Source organism: Sminthopsis crassicaudata, chromosome 2, assembly GCF_048593235.1.
Source record: "Sminthopsis crassicaudata isolate SCR6 chromosome 2, ASM4859323v1, whole genome shotgun sequence".
Classification (NCBI taxonomy): domain Eukaryota; kingdom Metazoa; phylum Chordata; class Mammalia; order Dasyuromorphia; family Dasyuridae; genus Sminthopsis; species Sminthopsis crassicaudata.
This window is the reverse complement of record NC_133618.1, coordinates 133,991,546-134,012,099: the sequence shown is the minus strand read 5'-3', so window position 1 is coordinate 134,012,099 and position 20,554 is coordinate 133,991,546. Positions and strand designations below refer to the sequence as shown.

The 20,554-nt window shown below is 32.3% G+C and overlaps 1 protein-coding gene across 2 annotated transcripts in view; it reads right to left on the bottom strand.

Moving 5' to 3' along the window:
• The window catches only part of ADAM32 (ADAM metallopeptidase domain 32), a 97,546-nt gene that overhangs the window by 60,297 nt on the left and 16,695 nt on the right, over positions 1–20,554 (bottom strand). For both annotated transcript variants that reach the window (XM_074287312.1, XM_074287311.1), the window contains exons 5-7: positions 15,774–15,850; positions 14,426–14,603; positions 7,737–7,805 (exon numbers count right to left, since the gene is read on the bottom strand). In XM_074287312.1, the coding sequence (XP_074143413.1) occupies positions 7,737–7,805; positions 14,426–14,603; positions 15,774–15,850 (324 nt within the window). The remainder of the gene's footprint in view (positions 1–7,736; positions 7,806–14,425; positions 14,604–15,773; positions 15,851–20,554) is intronic.

Genomic DNA, 20,554 nt, shown 5'->3' with positions numbered 1-20,554 from the left:
TGGGGCAACTGGAAGTCAATGATTTTATGAAACATTAAGAAAAAATAAAGTCAAAAGAATGAAAAATGGAAGAAAATCAGAAAAACAACTGACCAGGGAAATATATCCAAAAGATCAAAATTAAAGAATTATTGCCATTACCAAAGCCATTATCAAAAAAGGGGCATAAACATCATCTTTCAAGAAATTATCAAGAAAAACTGCCCCAATATCTTAAATCTTTACTTAGATCTCTTAAGTAAAACAGAAATTGAAAGAACCCACTGATCACCTCCTGAAAAAGAGATTCCAAAATGAAAATTCCCAGAAATTCTACATTCATATTCCAGAGCTCCCTGATCAAAGAGCTTTTTGGCTTCAAGAAGCCAAAAGCAATTCAGATATTATGGAACTATAGTCAAAATCACAAAAATACAGCAGTTTCCATGGTAAAGGGTTTAAAACATGATACTCTGTAAGTTTACAGACTTATGATGACAATAAAAAAAAAAAAAAAAAATCCACACAACAAAAATGAGTATAGTCTTTCAAGGGGAAAAAAATGAACATTTTTGGAAACAGAAGACTTTCAAGCATTTCTGATGGAGCTGTATAAAAAAATTTGACATTCATATAGAAAACTCAAGAAAAGAATAAAAAGGTAAAGTTCTCAATAAAATTAAACTATTTGCATTCCTATATGGGAAAAGAATATATGTAATTCTTAAGAATTTTATCCTTACTGAGACAGTTAAAAAGAAGTTTACATAGAGCATGGGTGTGAGTCAATTATGTTGGAATGACCTCCAAAAAATGAAGTGAGAAAAAAAAATGCACTGAGAGAGGGGGAAAGGAAGAAGTAAAAAGAGAAAAATTTTTTCTCACATGAAAAAAGGTGTACAAGAAAGAACTTTCACAAGTTAAAAGGGAAATGGGTTAGCTCCTGTGGTGGGCAATGCTTGATTCTTACTGTCATCAAAATTGATTCAAAGAAAAAAATATAGAGAAAAATATATGGCAAAATAACTTACCCAATATGGAAATAAAAAAGGAAGGGAATAAATTAAGAAAGAGTGATAAAAGAGAGGGCAAACTATGAATATAAATGGAATGAGCTCATTCACAAAAACAGAAACAAATAAAATTCAAACTTGCTGTCTATAAAAGACACACTTGAAAAAACAAAGAAAGTTAAAGTTCTAGAGGATAACTTTATGCTTCAGCTGAATTTTTTTTAAAGTAGGAATAGCAATCATGATCTCTGACAAAACAAAAGCAAAAAAAGACTGAAATAAAAGAGATAATCAGGGAAATTACATTTTGCTAAAAAGGTACCAGAAGTAATAAAGTAATATTAAATATTTTTTCATTTTTTCTGATAAAGACCTTATTTCTCAAATATATATTGAGTAAAATTTATAAAAATAAGAGTCATTTATCAATTGTTAAGTGGTCAAAGGATATAAATAAGCAGTTTATTAAAGTACCTCTAGTTATATGAATAAATGTTCTATATCACTTAGAGAAAGCCAAATTGAAATAGCTCTGAGACCCTCTGATACATATGATAAATGACAAATGTTGGAGATAAGGGAAAAATAAAAACACTAATTATAACTTTGGTGGAATAATGAACTGGTCCAATCATAATGAAATAAAATTTGGAACTAGGCCCAAAGGGCTATAAAATTGTAGATAACCTCTGAACCAGTAATACTATTATTAAGTCTGATCTGTATCCCAGAGATCAAAGAAAAAGGAAAAGGACCCATATGTTCAAAAATATTTGTAGTCACGATACAAAAACCATCAAGATGATGCACATTACTTGAGTAATAGCTGGAAAAGTTGTGGCATATGATTGTGATCAAGGACTACTGTGGGAAATGAGGGAAATGGTTTCAGAAAAATTTGGCAAGATCTATATGAACTTTTGCAAAGTGAAGTGAAAAGAACTGGTATATCACTGTGTACAGTAATAACAATGTTTTAAAGATAATCTGTAGTGAGCTTTCTAGAGCCCCCAAGTTGGGGTGACAAAATGTATTCTGGACTAGCTCTCTGGAGGACCTCAGGACCAGCCCCAATCCTTGGTCTTAGTGGAGGAGTAAAGGAGGCAGGAGACTCACGAGGATTGCCAAAGATGGAATCCATTTATTTCAAGTCTTCTAAGCCTTAAATACCTTAGTACAATTACATCACTACAGCACACTGTGTATGTGCACCCTGCTATTGATACGTAAGTTCCTCTTACTATAAGTATCCCTTGCTTCATATAGAACACAGGTGGTCACGTTCTCCCTGACTTCTCAGGAAGACCAAGAGCCCTTAGGGGAGATGGGGAGCCAAACAAGACATCAGTAGGTTCCCTCTGGTCTGAAGGGTACCAGAGTTCCCCTACTATCTGCAGCCCTCTACAATGAAGGCATGAAAGACCTGGCTACTCTGATCAATACAATGGTCCAAGATAATTCTAAAGAATTCATGGAGGTGGCTAATCAGGACTAAGGCTACTATGAGGTACTCTCACCTTCCTCATAGTATCTTCTCTTTAATGGTGTCTTTCTGCTTACTATAGTTAACTCTGGTTAGTCTGCTAAATTCCTCTATGGATTTAAGTTGCCAGTCAATGATATATTCCTTCTCTTGGTAATCCCAAGACTCTCCCCAACTATTTCATATTTATCACTCCTGGTACCAATTTTTCCTCTTCATTTTGCATGTAACCTATTCTCCTAAATATATGTCCCTTTTGGCCAAATAGTTAAGTAGTAAACAGGAGATATGATGGACAGAACCTCTAACATCACACCTTACAGGTGAATGCTTCTTAATGTGAGATGACATGGGGGGGGGAAGGAAGATAGAAGTAAAAGATGGCACTGGGGTTCAATTAAAAACCAACAATGGGAAGACCATCCCTATGAGTCCCAGAAAGAAAAAACCTACAAAGAAAGGAAAGACTGAAAAGAGAAGGAAAGAAAGGAGGCTTTATTTTGAAAGTAGGAGAGGTTCCACTGATGAATGATCCTATGAAGGAAAGGAAATGAGAATGTTACACTGGATAAGGCATGAGGGATTTTGATGCCTGAAAAGTCTGCTTGTCCTAGGAAGGGGAGAGGTAGAGCTCCTGTGGGCAATTGGCACCTGGAGTAATAGAATAGCATGGACCCAAGGGGGTGAGTACTAGGCAAATATTGGGGCAGGGGAGGAAGAGAGGTAGACAAGAGAATATAGATCAGAGAGGAGCGGAATGGGGAAGAAATCCACCAATGGGTAGTGCCTCTTTGACATCAGCAAAAAATAGCCATTGTTTTAAGAATAAGACATGATAGAAAAGGGAATATATGGATTAAGCCCTATAAGGCAGTGGTAGAAATTACCTAACTGGGAGAGGCTAGAATGGATACCTTGGAACCTTTGATAATACAAAAAATACACAGATAATAAAGACCAAATGATTATAGGAATTATGAGTTAGAGAATAAGGGTCTAGAGAAAATAGAAAGATAAGATAATGAAGAAAGTGAAAAATCCCTTTTGGAAAGAAGCAATCTCAGAAAAGGAAATAGATTTAGGTGTAAAAAGACTACCAAAGACAAAAATTCCTGGACATGATTAATTTACAGAAGGACTCTATCAAACCTTGAAAAAACAATTAGTGCCAATATTTCACAAATTATTTCAAAAATCAAGAAGGTTTTTTTTATGATATATAATCCAAATATATAAATATATACATATAATATAGTCCTAATACCAACACTAAGGAAAGAGAGAAAAAAGGAAAACTATAGGCCAACATCATTGAGAACACGTTAAAAAATACTATCAAAAATATTAGTTCTCTATATCCAAGGAACCACTATTTTTCAATGTTTTGATTTTTAAAAATTTTTTAGTTCCAAATTCTATCCCTCTCCATATTCCTCCTTTCTGAGATTATAAAGCAAATAGTCATACATTTGAAATTATGTAAGACATTTCCAAATTAGTAATTTTGTATACCACCAAAAAAATTAAAGTGGAAAATAATATGCGTCAGTCTGTATTCAAACAGCATCAGTTTTTTGTTTTGTTTTGTTTTGTTTTCTCTAAAGGAAGATAGTATGCTTTATCATTAGTCCTTTCTGATTGCCTTGGATCATTGTATTACTTAGAATAGCTAAATCATTCACAATTCTTCATTGAACAAAATATAGCTGTTATTGTATATAAGTTTTTCCAGTTCTGTTCATTATCCATCAGTTCATGTAAATCTTTCCAGGTTTTTCTAAAATCATCCTGTTTATCCCTTACAGTCATTATGCCACAACTTGCTTAACATTCTTCAACTGATGGACATAACCTTGGATTTCCAATTCTTAGTCACCATAAAAAAAGATACTATAAATATTTTTGTACAAATAGGTCCTTTTCCTTTTTTAGATGTTTTGGGGATAAAGACTTAGTATTGATAGTGTTAGATCAGTTTTGTAATCTTTTAGGCACACAGTTCCAAAATGCTCTTGAGAATGGCTGATCAGTTTACAACTCTACCAACAATGCATCAGTGTCCCAGTTTTTCATATCCTCTCCAATATTCAAAATTTTTCTTTTTTTCATATTAGCTAATCTGATACGTGTGAGATGGTGCCTCAGAACTGTTTTAATTTTAATTCCTTCAATCAATACCTATCTAGGAATTTTATGACTATAAATAGCTTTGAAAAAAAATCAATCATTATGATCAAGTAGAATTTATACTGATACAAGGATAGTTCAATATTAGAAAAACAATCATTAGGATAATTATATTATTCTTTAGTTCAAAAATACAAAATAATGCAATCATCTAAAAAGAAGAAGGCTTTAACAAAGTATAACATTCTTATACACTATAAATCCTACAAAGTATAGGCATACATAAACCTTTTTTAATATCATAGAAAACATCTACCTAAAAACAAAATCAAACATCATATAAAATGAGGATTCACTGAAATGTTTTATAATATAGGTGAAAGATGCTTACTTTCTTCAGTATTATTTGATATAGTTCTGAAAATGCTAGAAATAACATTAAGAGAAAGGAATTTAAAGAAGTAAAATAAGGAGTAGATAAAAGGAAGGAAGAGATAAAACTTTCCCTGTTTAATGATGACATGAAGGTTTACTTGAAAAATCCCAAGGAATCAGCAAGGAATTACATAACTACTAGATTCAGCAAGCTGCAGGCTACAAAATAAATCAACAGCAATTCTAGATAATAATAAAACAAAAGCAATAATAAGGAAAATTCCATTTCAAATAAATACAAAATGAATAAAATATATGTGGATCAACTTCCTACAATACATTCTAAATTTAATTATATACATAAATATTAATAATATATATTCTAAATATATATCCATTTAGAATATATATGTATATAAAACCTTAGTATAAAGAGATTATACTATTAAAAAAGTAGAAAAGAAAAAGATCATGTATATCTCACATCCATCAGTAAAAGATATATTCTTAATCAAACAAAAGATAAGGATAATTATAAAGGACAGACAACATTAATGCATCTAAGATAAGAAGGGAAGTGGTTAAACAAGGAAAATAAATCAAATTCCTCTGATAGGGATTTGGTATCTAGAATATATAAACAATTAATGAATATGTATACATATACATATTTATATATGAGACTAATAGCTATTCCCAATAGATATGTGGTCAAAGAACATGAAGAATCAGTTCTCAGAAGAAAAAAAAAGTTAAAAGTATTCACAATTATGTAGAAAAAAAAAAAAGTGCTCCAATCCACTAATAATAAGAAAAATACACATCCAAACAACTCTTGAGGTTTCACTTACATCTTGTAAACTGGCAAAAATGACCCAAAAAAAGCAACCACATTCTTGGAATAGTTGTGAGAAAACAGGCACACTAATATATTGTTAGTGAGCTGTAAAATGGTATTATTTTGGAAAGCAATTTGAAATCATGCAAATAAAGTGGCTAAAATGTCCATATCCTTTAAACAAGGGACTCTATTGTATTACTGGGTTTATACTGTAAGAAAGCCATTGGTTAAAAAAAAGTCTTCATGTACTCCAAAACATTTATGCCAATACTTTTTGCGATACCTAAGAATTGGAAATAAACTAGATGGGCATCAATTGTTGTTTTTCAGACACTTTTTAGTAATCTTAAGGAAGATGGACTATTTAATAAAGAAAGACCTGAAACAGATAAATGGATTAAAAAATTATCATAGTACATTTGTCTTTCTTCTGTATCCCCACTACTTAGGACAGCATATAGTTATCATTTAAGTGTTTATTGACTGACTATCTTGTGTGAGGAATAAATAAATGGTGAGATTAACATTCAGGAAGAAAATAATGAAAGCATAAAATAAAAAGGCATATTGGTTTACTACAAGGTTGTACACTCTCCAATTAAAGGGGATGAGTCTAAAAAGAACAGAGCAACAGAAAAGAGGGAGATGAAATCCAAGATAACTGCAATTTTTGTAGGAGGCAGGGAGGAAAGAAAGGAAAAACACATTTATTAAGAGATCATGCTAAGCATTTTACAAACTATCTCAAGTGATCTCCACAACAAGCCGAGAGCTAGGTATTAGTTATTGTCACCATTTTATTAATGAGGAAATTAAGTCAAGCAGAGGTAAAGTAACTTACCCAGGATTACACAGTCAATGCTTAAAGTCAAATTTTAACTCGTCTCCTTGACTCCAGTGACTCCTGGCACTACCCACTATGCTACTTCCACTGTCTCCACTGTAAAATGTTACAAATCATAGAGCATAGCTCTAATGTTGAATATGTAACCTTTGCTTAGCCTGCTGGAGCCTCAGTTTGTTATTATTGTTTACTATGAACATGGCACTAAGAGCTGGGGATAGAGAGAAAAAGCAATTTAAAAAGTCCTCGTACTCTTACTTATATAGCTTACATAGGAGTGGTGAAGTTAACACTTTTATAAATAGATACATACAAAATACTTTCTAAGTATATACTGGGAAATGTAGATAAAGCAAAAAACAAAATATATCAATAAAAATACAAATTCCATCGAGTGGGAGGTAGAATTTAAGACACATAGATATATATGCAAAATAATTTCTAAGTTTACATTGGGAAATGTAAATAGTGCAAAAAACTAAATATATCAATAAAAAGTAATATAATTTCTGTTAAGTGGAAGGTAAAATTAGTTATTAGAGTGGTCAAGAGGATACAACTTCAGAGTTTAAAGGGATCACATAAATTGTTTACTCTAGGTCACAGGATAGCATTTAGAGTTTCCACTAGAGAAGCTTGGAAGTGGACAGTAGCTCTAGGAATGGCTCATCATTTGCTCTAAGCTGCAAGAAGGAAAAGTGTTAGAAAGGATTCTACTTTTGGAATGATAATAGTGTAGCTCATAAGGAGAGAAAAGCCTGGAAAGTGGGTGGGATTGAACAGATAAAAGAATTTCTTTGTGTGATAAAGACACTCAACTCTCTTCTTCTCTGCCCTATAAGCTTGTGTTTCTCACCTCCTCCTATTCTACTATAAGAAACTAAAGATAGCCTTTATATAATAAAATATACCCTCTAAATTTTCAATGCCTAGATTACCTTTAATGTTAGTCCTTAATGTTCACTTTCAATAATTTTGCCTAGATAAAAATTTTAGAGGAGTTGGAAGAGTGGAAGGAGCCCACCTAAAAATGTAAACACAAAACCATTTAAGATTAAAGAAATAAAGACATACCAAACCTTTGTCCAAGACTATATGAATTTCCACATACTGAGGTGATAGTTTTGGACCAAATGATCTTATCTAGGAAAAAATCAGAAATTATTAAGAAATTTCATAATTTACTATACATTAGAGCAAAGTAACATACTGACAACTTTGATGATGAGTGGAAGGAAATTTTAAAGAGATAAAATTTTCAAACTTAAACTGCATCATGTCTTTGGGAACACCTTGTCATGTAATTAGTTCCCTGCCATGTTTAACACACAAGTTCTTTTGGGAGAGTACCCCTAGTTCTAAAAAATGCTTTATAAATTCATTCTCTTAAAACTTCAATTGTTCCTTGTTCTGTGGCCTAGATTTGCAATATTTCAAGGTTCCATGGGTTCATCAACATTTCCTCAATTATTGCAGGTGTATTATATTCTCTGATACTCAGAAAACAGACATGGTTTCTGTTTCTGAACCCACCTTTAAAAGCTTATTTGTATGGCTGGCCAGACCTACTAGACCTTTGGCTCCATTCCTATAGCTTTTGAGAATTCAGGGTCCCCCTCTATGAAACAGTGAGATATGAAGCAAGATTTTAAAATAGATTTATCTTCATAACAGGAGATAATATGCATTTGTTTTACAATTAGGCAGTGTCATTTAGGTAAAGAGATTGAATGTCACACATTTGTCTGAGTCAAATTTCAACTCGGATTCCATAAAAGAAATCTATTTTATGTAGTAACAATTCCCAAGTGGCACCAGAAAAGAAGCCAAGAACCACAATTTAATCAGCTCATCAAGGTTGTTGAAAGAAGCAATTCTATAGATTAGGACTTCTTACCTCCTCATTAAGAGCCTGAAATATGTTCAAATTCAATCACTACCATTCTCCAAGTAATTATACATATTAGAAATGGCTTTTATTGGGGCATTAATTTGGAGTGAAGGATGTGGAAGATGGCTTATTTTGCTTGCAAAGAACCATGGGGAAACCATATCTCATAATGTGTGAATTATCCTGTCATTCAAATTAAAAGGACAATTTTTATAAATAATGCACATAATGTAGGTTTCCCTTTATCTCTCATCCCCTAATTGCATCACTCATATCAACTTCCCATTTGAAAGGCCAGGCAAGTTTAATGAGATAACCTCTAGTAAGGTAGCATGAAAAATGAGTCTAATTCAGCATAATAAAGTTAACAGTTAGAATTAGAGAGTTTCTAAGATCCTTTGTAACTCAATTCTGTGACTTTGCAGTAAAATAAGTAACATGCCCCCAGAGAGAAAAAAATGGAAACGGCTGATATGTACAAAAATATTTATAGCAACATTGTTGTAGCAAAGATCTAAAAGAAAAGCAGTTGCCAATCACTTGAAGAATGGTAGGAAAAAATAAGATGCTTGAATGCAACAGAATATTATTGTATGTTATGGGCCAGAACTCTGTATTTGAAACAAGGTGTTAAGTCGGTGGAATTCATGAGACAATGATTATCTATTTTAGCATGGTGATTAATAGTTCTCTTAAATTCAGTATGATTGATTTCATCTTACAACAAATAATGGTTTCCTAGTGATATACTGACTGGTTTATATTCAGTTTAGAACATATAAACTGGGACAAACTCAGCCAGGGGAGAGCCAGATTCACTCACTTCATCTCACACCACCGTGATGGCAGGCTCTCCTCCTGCACTTCCCCCACTGAGACCAAGGCCAATCTGAAAGGCTCTAAGAAAGCTATTCCGGGCCCCAGGCAAGTAAACTAAATTGTGAAGTAGAAAATAAAGAATTTACACTTTAACACCTGGCTATTCTTGCAGTGATTAATCTGCTGAAAGGAAGGCTGCTCCAAGACCTCCAGAAAACCAACAAGAACATTGCAATTGTACTATAAGGAATGATAAGAAAGAATGGATTCAGAAGAATCTTACATGATATCATTCTAGCTAGGTAGACAGACTATGGTGCTTTAAGGTTTGCAAAGCACTTTACAAATATTTCATTTTATTATCATAACTCTTATTAAAAGAGCTACTTTTATTGTCCTCATTTTACATATGGGTAAAGTAAGTCAGACGGAAGAGACTTGACCAATTATCATTTAATTTGCTATGTGTATGAGGCCAAATTTGAACTCAGGTCTTGTGGACTCCAGGTCCAGTAAACTATACACTATGTGACATAGCTACCTGTATTGATTCTTAGATAAACTGAAGTAGCATGCAGTGAACAGAACTAAAAGAATATTGTAAAAGAAAATAACTTTGAATTCTGATAAATGAAATAACCATGCATTACTCTAGAAGATTTATGGTGAAGCAAATTTTCCCATCATCTTGGGAGGAAAGGTGATGAACTATAATAGAATGAAACATTAATTCTAGACACAAGTATTACAGCAGAAAATTTGTTTTGTTTGACTATATTTTGTTACACTTTGTTAAAAGGAGGTAGTGATAGTAATTCAAATGTAGGGAATTTTGGATATATTATGGTTTTTTGTGTTGTTCTGCCCACGTAGGTTATGTGTGTCTACATAAGCCTATCTAGATTTGGTTCACATTAAAGTAAGAGTAGATTGCTGTAGAGTTTCCTTCCTTCTCCAAAGGAGATTGATTCCTCCTAGGAAGAAAGGCAGGAAGTTGGCACCAGAAGCTTGGCCACTCCACTCACCTTAGAGAAAAGAGATAACTATTAGACTAGAATTATACCTATTTGATTGATCCCTTAAATATTGTCAGTCCAGAGGTAATTGCCACTCTTGATTGCTAACCTTTAATGCATAATATTTATGTATTTATATAGGCATATACAGAACAATTTCCAGAAAAGATGAGTTAAAGTAATTGCTTTCGCAATTGAAAAGCATAAAGGTCTCCTAATTTTAGGAGAACCAGACCATAAGAATGAGGATGTTTTAAGAATATTGGGACAAATAGTGAAAGGATTAGTAGAGTGTACAATTAAGGCCATTGACAAGTAGGTAAGATAACTCAAGAACTTTTTATGGTGCTGCCTGAGAATTCTGGCCACAAAGATATACCTGAGGAATTGGCAGCAGAGAGTCATTCCTGGGAATTTCAGACTTGTCTACCCTCTGAGAATGAGGAATTGCTTTAAAAAGGTAGCAGGCAGGAAAAAGTGGGAGAGGGAGTGGAGAAGGGAAGAGATCAAAGGCATTTCATTCCATGGAGTTGAAACCAATCAGAGCAGCAGAGACAATGTGGAAGCTGAGTTCTTGGCAAAGAAAGGCATTGGAAAGACTCTGGTGCTCTGTCCTCCAGACCTCCAATTTGAGTGGAGAAGACAAGAGAGAGGGCTAAAGACAACCTACACATGGCATGAATGTATACAAACTGTAGTTGAAATATCTGAGGCAGGAAAATAATAAGACCTCTATGCTAATTTTTATTTCTAATACTATATACTCACATAAAAAAGCACTGTAGACTCTGAGAGTATAGGAAGAATTAAACTACAGAGATTGTCTCTGGCTTTGGTCCATAATCTTTGTGTATCTATTGTCATCAGGAATCACTGCCAAGGTGACAGAAGTCTTGACCAGACTATTGCTTTGCCAGCAGAGGTAGGAGCTCTCACTACTCTGTCCATAAACTTAAATTATTGGCTTTAAATGGGAAATTACTTAAAACATTCAAAATATATGTATATAGAACAAAACTCCAAGTGTGGACTGATACTATTGACCTATAATTTGACAGGTACCAAGTTTGATGTTGCTTGTTAGATTAGCAGCATTGATCAATTATGATTTCAGCACACTGCAGGCCTGCCAAGACTAGTAGGAACATAGGTACTTTATCCAAAATTTCAAACAGCAATATAATTATATATGATGATATCAGAAGTTGTGAGAGCAATTTGTGACACTCTAGTCACTAGATTATAACTAAATAGAAGCAGAAACAAGAATATGGGACTGCCATAAAATAACAAAGTATTACATAAATCTTGTGATGCTGAACCTTTGCCACAATTGTCTACAAAAAACTGGTGGAAAAAGCAAATAAGTTACAAAGTAAAACAATTCCCTAAAAGGGGAATGATTCTACTCATCTAAAGTTGCAAGCAGCAAAAAGCACCTTCTTGCCAAAGCAATAGCAGAAAGTGGAGCCAAGAAGTAGAATGTTGATTTGGAACTATGCTCAAAAAGTTATAAAATTGTGCATACTCTTTGACCCAGCAGTGTTTCTACTGGGCTTAAATGAGCTTTCCTGACTCCAAGCCCAGTGTTCTATCCACTATGCCATCTAATTGCCCTTGAACATGTTAGATACATCTCACAATTTAAGGAAAAGCTGAGAGATCTCTACAAACCATTCGCAGTTTTAGGTCACAAAATCTGGGACAAGAAAGAAAAACATTATCTTTCCAGAGTATGATATCTAGACCTTAAACAAGATAATAAATAGAACTTTCTTAAGAGTTCTATTGAGGAATGTTCGAATTCATGTTAGCTGACCAAGGGAAGGCTAACCCATAAAAAGTTACTGAGAGACTGAATAATAGTCAATCTGTAAGTAGAAAGAATTGATAGATATCTAAGCAAAGACTGAGGGGAAAAAAAAAAAACTGTCCACCAACTATGCAAAAATTTTCTGACTCAGTTATGCACTCTGAAAGTAATGCATCTGTTGAATGAGATTTCTGCATATTATTAGAGGGCAGTATAATTGAAACCAGAGGCAATTCATTTCCAGTACAAGACTGCTACTGAGATTCTCAGAGTACAGATTCAAACAATAGGATTCCAACATCCTGACAGTCAACTTGGCATGGCTACCAAACTACAAATAAGTCTAAGGATCCTGAAAGGTTAGGCTATAATAACAATGGGAGAGCTCCTTCATTTGTTTTATATGGCATATACTCTCATATGTATACTTTCTCTGATTTCTGTTTTATTATTAGCTAGGATAAATTAGTTTCTTTGTCATTTTCTATATATATTCATTGTGGAATTGGTATTTGGTGGAAAAGCGATCAAGCTTTAAACATAAAGCATGGAATCACCCTTACTAATAAGTAGCAGTCAGAAATTTAGCTTGAAACTTAAAGTTACTTCCCCTAAACTAGCAATACTTAAGTGAGCAGATAATTATAGTAATGTAATTCTAGTCAGATACTCCCTCTCTCCCTGAGAAGCACAAAATGGTCAGCCTCTGGCTCCAACCTCCAGCTTTTGTAAGTGGCTAGAATTAAAGTGTCTAATGTGGGAGAGGGGAAGTTGCTTAAAATGCCTGTTCCTTCCTCCCTTTGAGCCACATTGAGATGGTCAAAATACACAGATATAGAATCTGAAGCTAAGAAAGGGTGGATGTCTAGTCTAATCAAACATTGCTCATGAATGTTAAAGACTTGAACCTAAGTCCTATTACTAAATCAATCTATAAATTATTTCTTTTAATGAAATTCTATCAGTGAATTATTTGAAATGATCCTTTTTGGCCCTGGAAAAACTTACTAACTGAAAATAAATCACATGTATTTAAACTATTTAGGAAAACATTTTAAAGAAAACTGGGCCATCAATTATCCCTCCCTCCTCTTCTCCCTAACCCATTCCTTTTTGTCCACCTATCCTTGCCCCCCTCTAAAAAAATCCTTTTCAATTCTAAAATTTGGAAGAGGCAGCATGACAATAGAAAGAATTCTGAGGCTGAGTTCAAATTATTTATGATATGACTAATTTCCTTCACTTTGGAGATATTACTCATATCACCTACCTCACAGAGCTATAAGGATCAAACTATATAATATAAACAAGACATTCTGTAAAACACTAAAAAATGCCACCTATTGTTAAGAAGGGAAGCAAGTAATTAACTGCTTATGATAACTAACATAGTAATTTAAAGTCCAATTTGTGATTTCTATACAGTTGGATCTGTATTACATGCCATTTTAACTTGTTTACCCTGCAGTCCATGAAAAGTCCTCTACTAAGAAAAAAGGTTCTTAGTATAGGAATAAGATTTCAAGGAGTCTTTAAACTTGGATAGAAAAAATTACATCATTAAACCTCTAACTGATATTTACCATTTTCTTCAAATATTTAAAAACATTGTTCTGAGAAGTTTGTAATTTTCACCTGACTGCCAAAGGGATACATGAGTAAAAATTTTAAAAAGGTTAAGAACCTCTGATTTACAATACGGCATAGTATGTTGAAGCTTTCATACAATCAATGTCTAAAAATATATTTATGCTGATTTTATGAATTCTACTATTTAAATTATTTTGGAGGTCTGTAGTTGTTGAATCTGCTTTTATTATATATTGCTAGACATTTATGATGATTTGACTCCTAATCCTTGGTTTGGAATGAAATATTCTATATTGTCTTCATAAAAATCCTCTTTATGACTGTATTCCCATAAATATTCTGTGATTTTAAAAAAATGACAACCTAAGTTCACATTGTACACAGCACTGTATTAGGTGGCCAATTTAAAAACAGGACCAAAAATACTCCACCCTGTGAGCTTACAGATGGCAGAATCATGAAGTAGATGCTTCCTTAGCAAGTAATGATAAGAATAAAGGCAAATTAGTCACAAAAAAAGTGAGTAAGGATTAGATTTCAAAAAAAATGAAAGATTCCACAGCACTCAAATTCTAATAATCATTTTAAGTAGATGAGTAATAAAACCTTTGGAAATGATAAAATTTCAACTCACTTCACCACTAGATTCAATTCTATACTTCAGGTCCTCAGATTCCAAATGTGTATTATTTTCTGCTAAAACAGCAATATCTGTTTTTTCACTTCTTAATCGATAAATAAGATGCTGAAATCCACCTGCAGATCCAAGGGGCTCAATTCCATAAGTAACATTTTGAAATTGCACTAATCCTCTGCAAAATAAATTAAGTTTAAAAACAGAAAATTTATTTTATTTTTTATTATATAATTCTGATATATTCTCAGATGACAAATATTCTGGAAATATTTATTATATCTATTTTATACTAAGTCCTATGCTAAGAGAATACAAACACAATGATTTTTTAAAATCTTACTCAAAAGTAGGAATTACATTATAAGCGAGGATTCAATGACATCTTTAAGTATATACAAAATAAATATTAAAAATGACAAATACAAATAAAAACAAAATACTTAATTACAAAATTTAGAGAGTATATTGTTTATCAAATAAAAGGATTGAACTTGATATCCTCTGAGATCCTTTCTAGCCCTAGAATTATGATCTATTAAAGGAATCACAGAAGCTTAAAAGATTCTCAGAAAATATTACACAAGAAGGGGCAGCTAGGTGGCGCAGTGGATAGAGCACCAGCCTTTAATTCAGGAGGACCAGAGTTCAAATTTGGTCTCAGACACTTAACACTTCCTAGCTGTGTTGTGACCCTGGGCAAGTCACTTAATCCTAGCCTCAGGGAAAAAAAAAAAAAAAGAAAATATTATCCAAGAGATTAAGTCCTTATGTTATGATGTTTGTGTCCAAAGGAAGAAGTCAGTTAATAGTCCCAAATTTATTCCATTTTTTCCTCCAGTACAGACAGCCCTCCTCTTCTCTAGATCTTAGGGATAGGGATATTCATAACCTTCTAAAGTTAGAACCAGAAGGTGCAGAGAGCTCCACAAAAGATAGTGTGTACTGGGAAGTCTCTTCTGCCTTAAGAGAGCAGAGAAATTATATCAAAGGGGCAACTGAAACATACTTTTTCATTAAATCAGTTCTCTAATTCTCTAAAATTCAAAAAAGGAGCATGAATTTTTCAATCAGTGGATTCTTGGATGTCTTCATAGAGGTCAAGTGAACCTTTTTGCCCTAAAAGTTATAGGAATGAGTGGAGGATGGTCTTTGGAAGTCTGATAAAGTTCATATATTCCACTAGTAAATAAATTGACAATCTGAAAACATGAGAAAATCTCATCCAAGTTTTCATTCTGCAATCACCACCACATCTCCACACATATATCTACTCGAACATAGCAAATTCATTATGATCAAACATTGTAAATGTGTTTTTTATAATCAACTACATATTTAAAAAAACCTGAGTCCAGAACAGGCATGAAGTGTGACAACCGAATTTGGAAAACCTGCAACATATCCTTGGTAGTTACAATATTTCTGGAGGGAAAAAAAAAGAAATAGATTATTTGGGAACTAGTTCTATCCAACTCTTTCATGCTTTCTTAGAGCCTTTCACGATTGCTTTTATATTTTTAAAAGGTTATAACTAGCCTAGCTATGATCTCCTAAAATCAAAGGAACTCCCATAGTTTTACATGGGCCATTAGTACTATTTCCTTAGAGATTAAGAATTTTTCTCTTCTAAATGGCCTTGGGGATTCCTATTGTATTTCCCATTTCCAGAGTGAGTCACCCATATTACATTTCTCAGGGAACAAATTCTAGTGCACTAACATGCAATGAATTTTAGCATACTTTATACATATGTAATTTAAAGATGCTTGGCTTATTCGCTAAATGCAGGATGGCAAGGTTAACAGATAAACATGGCTTTTCAGTTCCAACTTGTTTCATCTCCAGGGTGAAACTGGGGAAAATGACTGAAAGTATCTGCTCAGATTAGGAAGACAGTGGTATAATAGAAAGAACGCTAAGCTTAAAATTTTCAGTGACTTCAAATAACTCTGAATCTTACTGTCTATATGACCTGAGGTAAATCATAATCTCTAAGCTGAAATTTTCTTTACTATAAAGTGGGACCATATTTATATTACCTATGTCACAATTACAGCAGTAAAGATTGAGTAACCATATGTTATTAAACTTGTACTATTCCAATCCAAAGGCATTTACATCATTCCAAAGTAATCATCTCATCTCTGCTCCAGTATCATAGAACTATCTATACATTTTTAAAAAACCATTTGAAAATCTCTATCTTGAACCAAAATCTCTTTCCCTATAACTTCTAAACACTCACTAGTCTTGGTTCTCCGTAGGTAGAACAAGAAGAATAGTTTCAATTCTTCCACAAAACAAGTATTTGAAAACAGCAGTCAAGTCTCTAGTACATTTTTTTTTCCGAAGGTTAAAAAAAGGAGGCAGTGTAGTATAGTGGAAAAAATAACTATTTTTTTTGACTTGGGACACCCGAGTTCAAATGCCATCCCTAATTCTTACTATGTTCAAATGCCATCCCTAATTCTTACTATCAGTGTCACCTTAGGCAAAGTCTTGGCACTTTCTTCACTGGTAAAAACAAGGTTAGACTACATGACCTCTAATATCCCTTGTAGTTCTACCTTTCTGCAAAGTTATGATTTAATGAATTCTGTGATATAAGTGACATAAATTTATCCCTGTATTATTACAAGGAAATTAAAAGTTCAGAAGTTATACAATTTACTTTTAAGGTCACATGACTGGTTAAATTGTAGAATCACAGTCAAACATTAACTTTAAAATTCTACATCTAGGGGACAGTTTTCTTTCCAATAAACCATGAAATAACTGAGTGGGTAGAAGGAATGATCCAAATAGTAATGGGACTTTCCATCTGAGAATCCTAGCAAATCCACAAAGAAGAGGAAACAGAATAGAAAAATCTCTTTGGAGATATACCAGGATCAAGTTTGAAAACCAAATAATTGTCCAATAGCTCATTTCTGCATAAAATTTATATTCATCTATGTGTGTGTGTGTGTGTGTGTGTGTGTGTGTGTGTGTGTGTGTGTACTCCAGAGAAACTGCTACCTCATATGGGGAACATAAATGTTGTTATTTTTACAATTATTATTATTACAATAATATAGTTCTAATATAATATAGTAATACTATAATTCTATGCCATAGAATTATAAATTCAACTTATAGAATACTAGGAAAAAGACTCATTCCTCTAGGCTATATGAAAAAGATGTGAAATTTCTGTAATACTAAGAAAGTAATAGAATCATTTTTAGGCAAAATAAATCTTTTCATAATTGCTCTTTGACCCCTCTTTATTATTAATTTATTATTAATGAATGTGAATTCCAAACAGATTTCTGCTGCACCCACAAAAAAAACTTGAATTCATATCTTTTAATTCTATAGCCAGGCAGTAGTAAGAATTCTTCTTTAAATTTTAGAATTGTAGAAATAAGGCAAAAAAATTTTTTAAAAATAAGTATTATCTTAAGTTTTCAAAATTTCAGAAAGGGACAGAATAAATACAACAAAATTTTGGGGAAAAAAACATGCTGGAGTAGCTAGGTGATGCAGTAGACTGAGCACTAGCCCTGAAGTCAGCAGGACCTGAGTTCAAATGTGGTCTCAGACACTTACGATTTCCTAGCTGTCCACCCTGGGCAAGTCATTTAACTTAATCCCAACTACCTCAGAAAGAAAAGAAACATGCTTTTTTGAAAAATATGGACCATTTAGGAATTAAAAGCGAAGTATGACACATGCTAATAATTGCAAAAAATTGTCATTTTCTTCACTGATTTACTGAGGAATAAAGATCTAGCTAATTTGTTGTACTTCTATGAACAATCTGATTCTATATATTTGAAACTCAGGAAAATACTTCCAGCTTTTGTTATTTGTATTTCAATTCTAATCTAGTAGAAACTCCTCTTTGAAAATGAAGTCTGAATAAAATTTTACTTTTATCATCTTTTTTCATATTTATATTTCTAGCACTCAGTGCATAATAAGTTTGTGAATTAATCTTAAAGTAGTTTTCATTATCAGATCTCTATTTTAATAATTTTCTAAAGGAAAAAATATTTATTTCTCCTTCTTGAAAGTAGTATATATCAGATCCCACTGTTACATGCCAAAGTCTCTGGAATTTAGGATATTGTCCTGAAAACAAGCAATGTAGTTTTGCATTTTTTGCAAAAACTGATAAGATTAATTTTCTTGAAACTCAAATAATATAATGCACAGAAAATAAAAAGTTTATTATAAATTATAAATTCTTCCTTCGTTATTTTGAATGTTCATTGTACTCATTCATGTTCCCTCTCCTAGCATTATTCCATAAGACTTAGGTGTTAACAAAGATAAAGAAAGCACAGAAGAAAATCAAGTACACATGTGACCAAGTTATTAAATAATACTAACCACCTATAGAATAATACATTCCTCTGACAGACTAATTTAGGGATGTGGAGTGTCACTTAGAACTGAGAAAGCATGAGGTCTTTTTTTTTTTTCAAAATATCACCCATCATAAACTTACCACTATTGTAGAGGAAATTAAAGCAATAATTAGGAGGCATTTTGCTCAAGTATATGCCAATAAATCTGACAATCTAACTGAAACAGATGAATATTTATAAAAATATAAATTTCCCAGATTAACAGAAGAAGAAATAAAATACTTAAGTAACTCCATTTTAGAAAAACAAATTGAACAAGCCATCAATGAACTCCCTAAGAAAAAATCTCCAGGGTCAGATGGATTTACAAATGAGTTTTACCAAATATTTAAAGAACAATTAATTATATGTAAACTACTTGGAAAAATAGTAGATGAAGTTTTAGCAAATTTCTTTTATGACCCAAATATGGTAATGAAGAAAATTATAGAACAATTTCCCTAATGAACAATGATACAAAAAAATCAAAATATTAACAAAGAGAATGCAGCAATTTATCACCAGGAGATAGATAGATAGATAGATAGATAGATAGATAGATAGATAGATAGATAGATATATGTGTGTGTGTATATATATATATATACACACACATACACACACACATTACATACATATACATACATTAATATGCCCACTATCATCAAGTGAGATTTATATTATATATATATATATATATATATATATATATATATATATATATACACACACACATATATATTATTTATATATGTATATATATGCATATATATACACACACACATTATATACATATACATACATTAATATACCCACTATCATCAAGTGATATTTATATATATATATGTATATATATTATTTATATATGTATATGTACATATACATATATATATATTATATACATATACACACATTAATATATCCACTATCATCAAGTGAGATTTATACCGAAAATGCAGGCTGGTTCAATGTCAGTAAAATTATCACCACAATTTACCATATAAATAACAAACAAAAATCATATGATTATCTCAACAGATGCAGAAAAAGCTTTTAATAAAATATAGCATCAATCCCTATTTTAAAAAACAGTAGAAAACATATGAATAAATGGAGTTTTCTTTAAAATGATAAGCATCATCTATCTAACATCAGTAAACAATTATATATAATTGACATAAGCTAGAAGCATTCCCAATAAGATCAGGGTGAAACAAGTATATCTGTTCTCACCACTTTTATTTTATATTGCAGTAGAAATAGCTTTAGCAATAAAATGAGAAAAAGAATTTGAAGAAATTAGAGTAGGCACAGAGGAAACAAAACTATCACTTTTTGCAGATGGCATTACTATATGGTTAGAAAATCCTAGAGCAACAACTAAAAACTACTTTAGCAAAGTTGAAGGATATAAAATAATCCCACATAAATCATCAGCATATATATAATACCAATAAAGCCCAGGAGCAAGAGATAGAGAAATTCCATTTAAAATATTTGTGAGTCTACCTGCCAAGACAAACCCAGGAACTACATGGACACGATTACAAAATTTTCACATACAAGTCAGAGCTAAACAACTGAAAACATCAATTGCTCCATAGCCAGGCCAAGCTAATATAATAAAAATGACAAGTTTACTAAATTATTCTAAACTGCCGAAAAAAATTAGAGCTAGAAAAAAATAACAAAATTCATCTGGAAAAACAAAAGATTGGACTTTCAAGTCTTA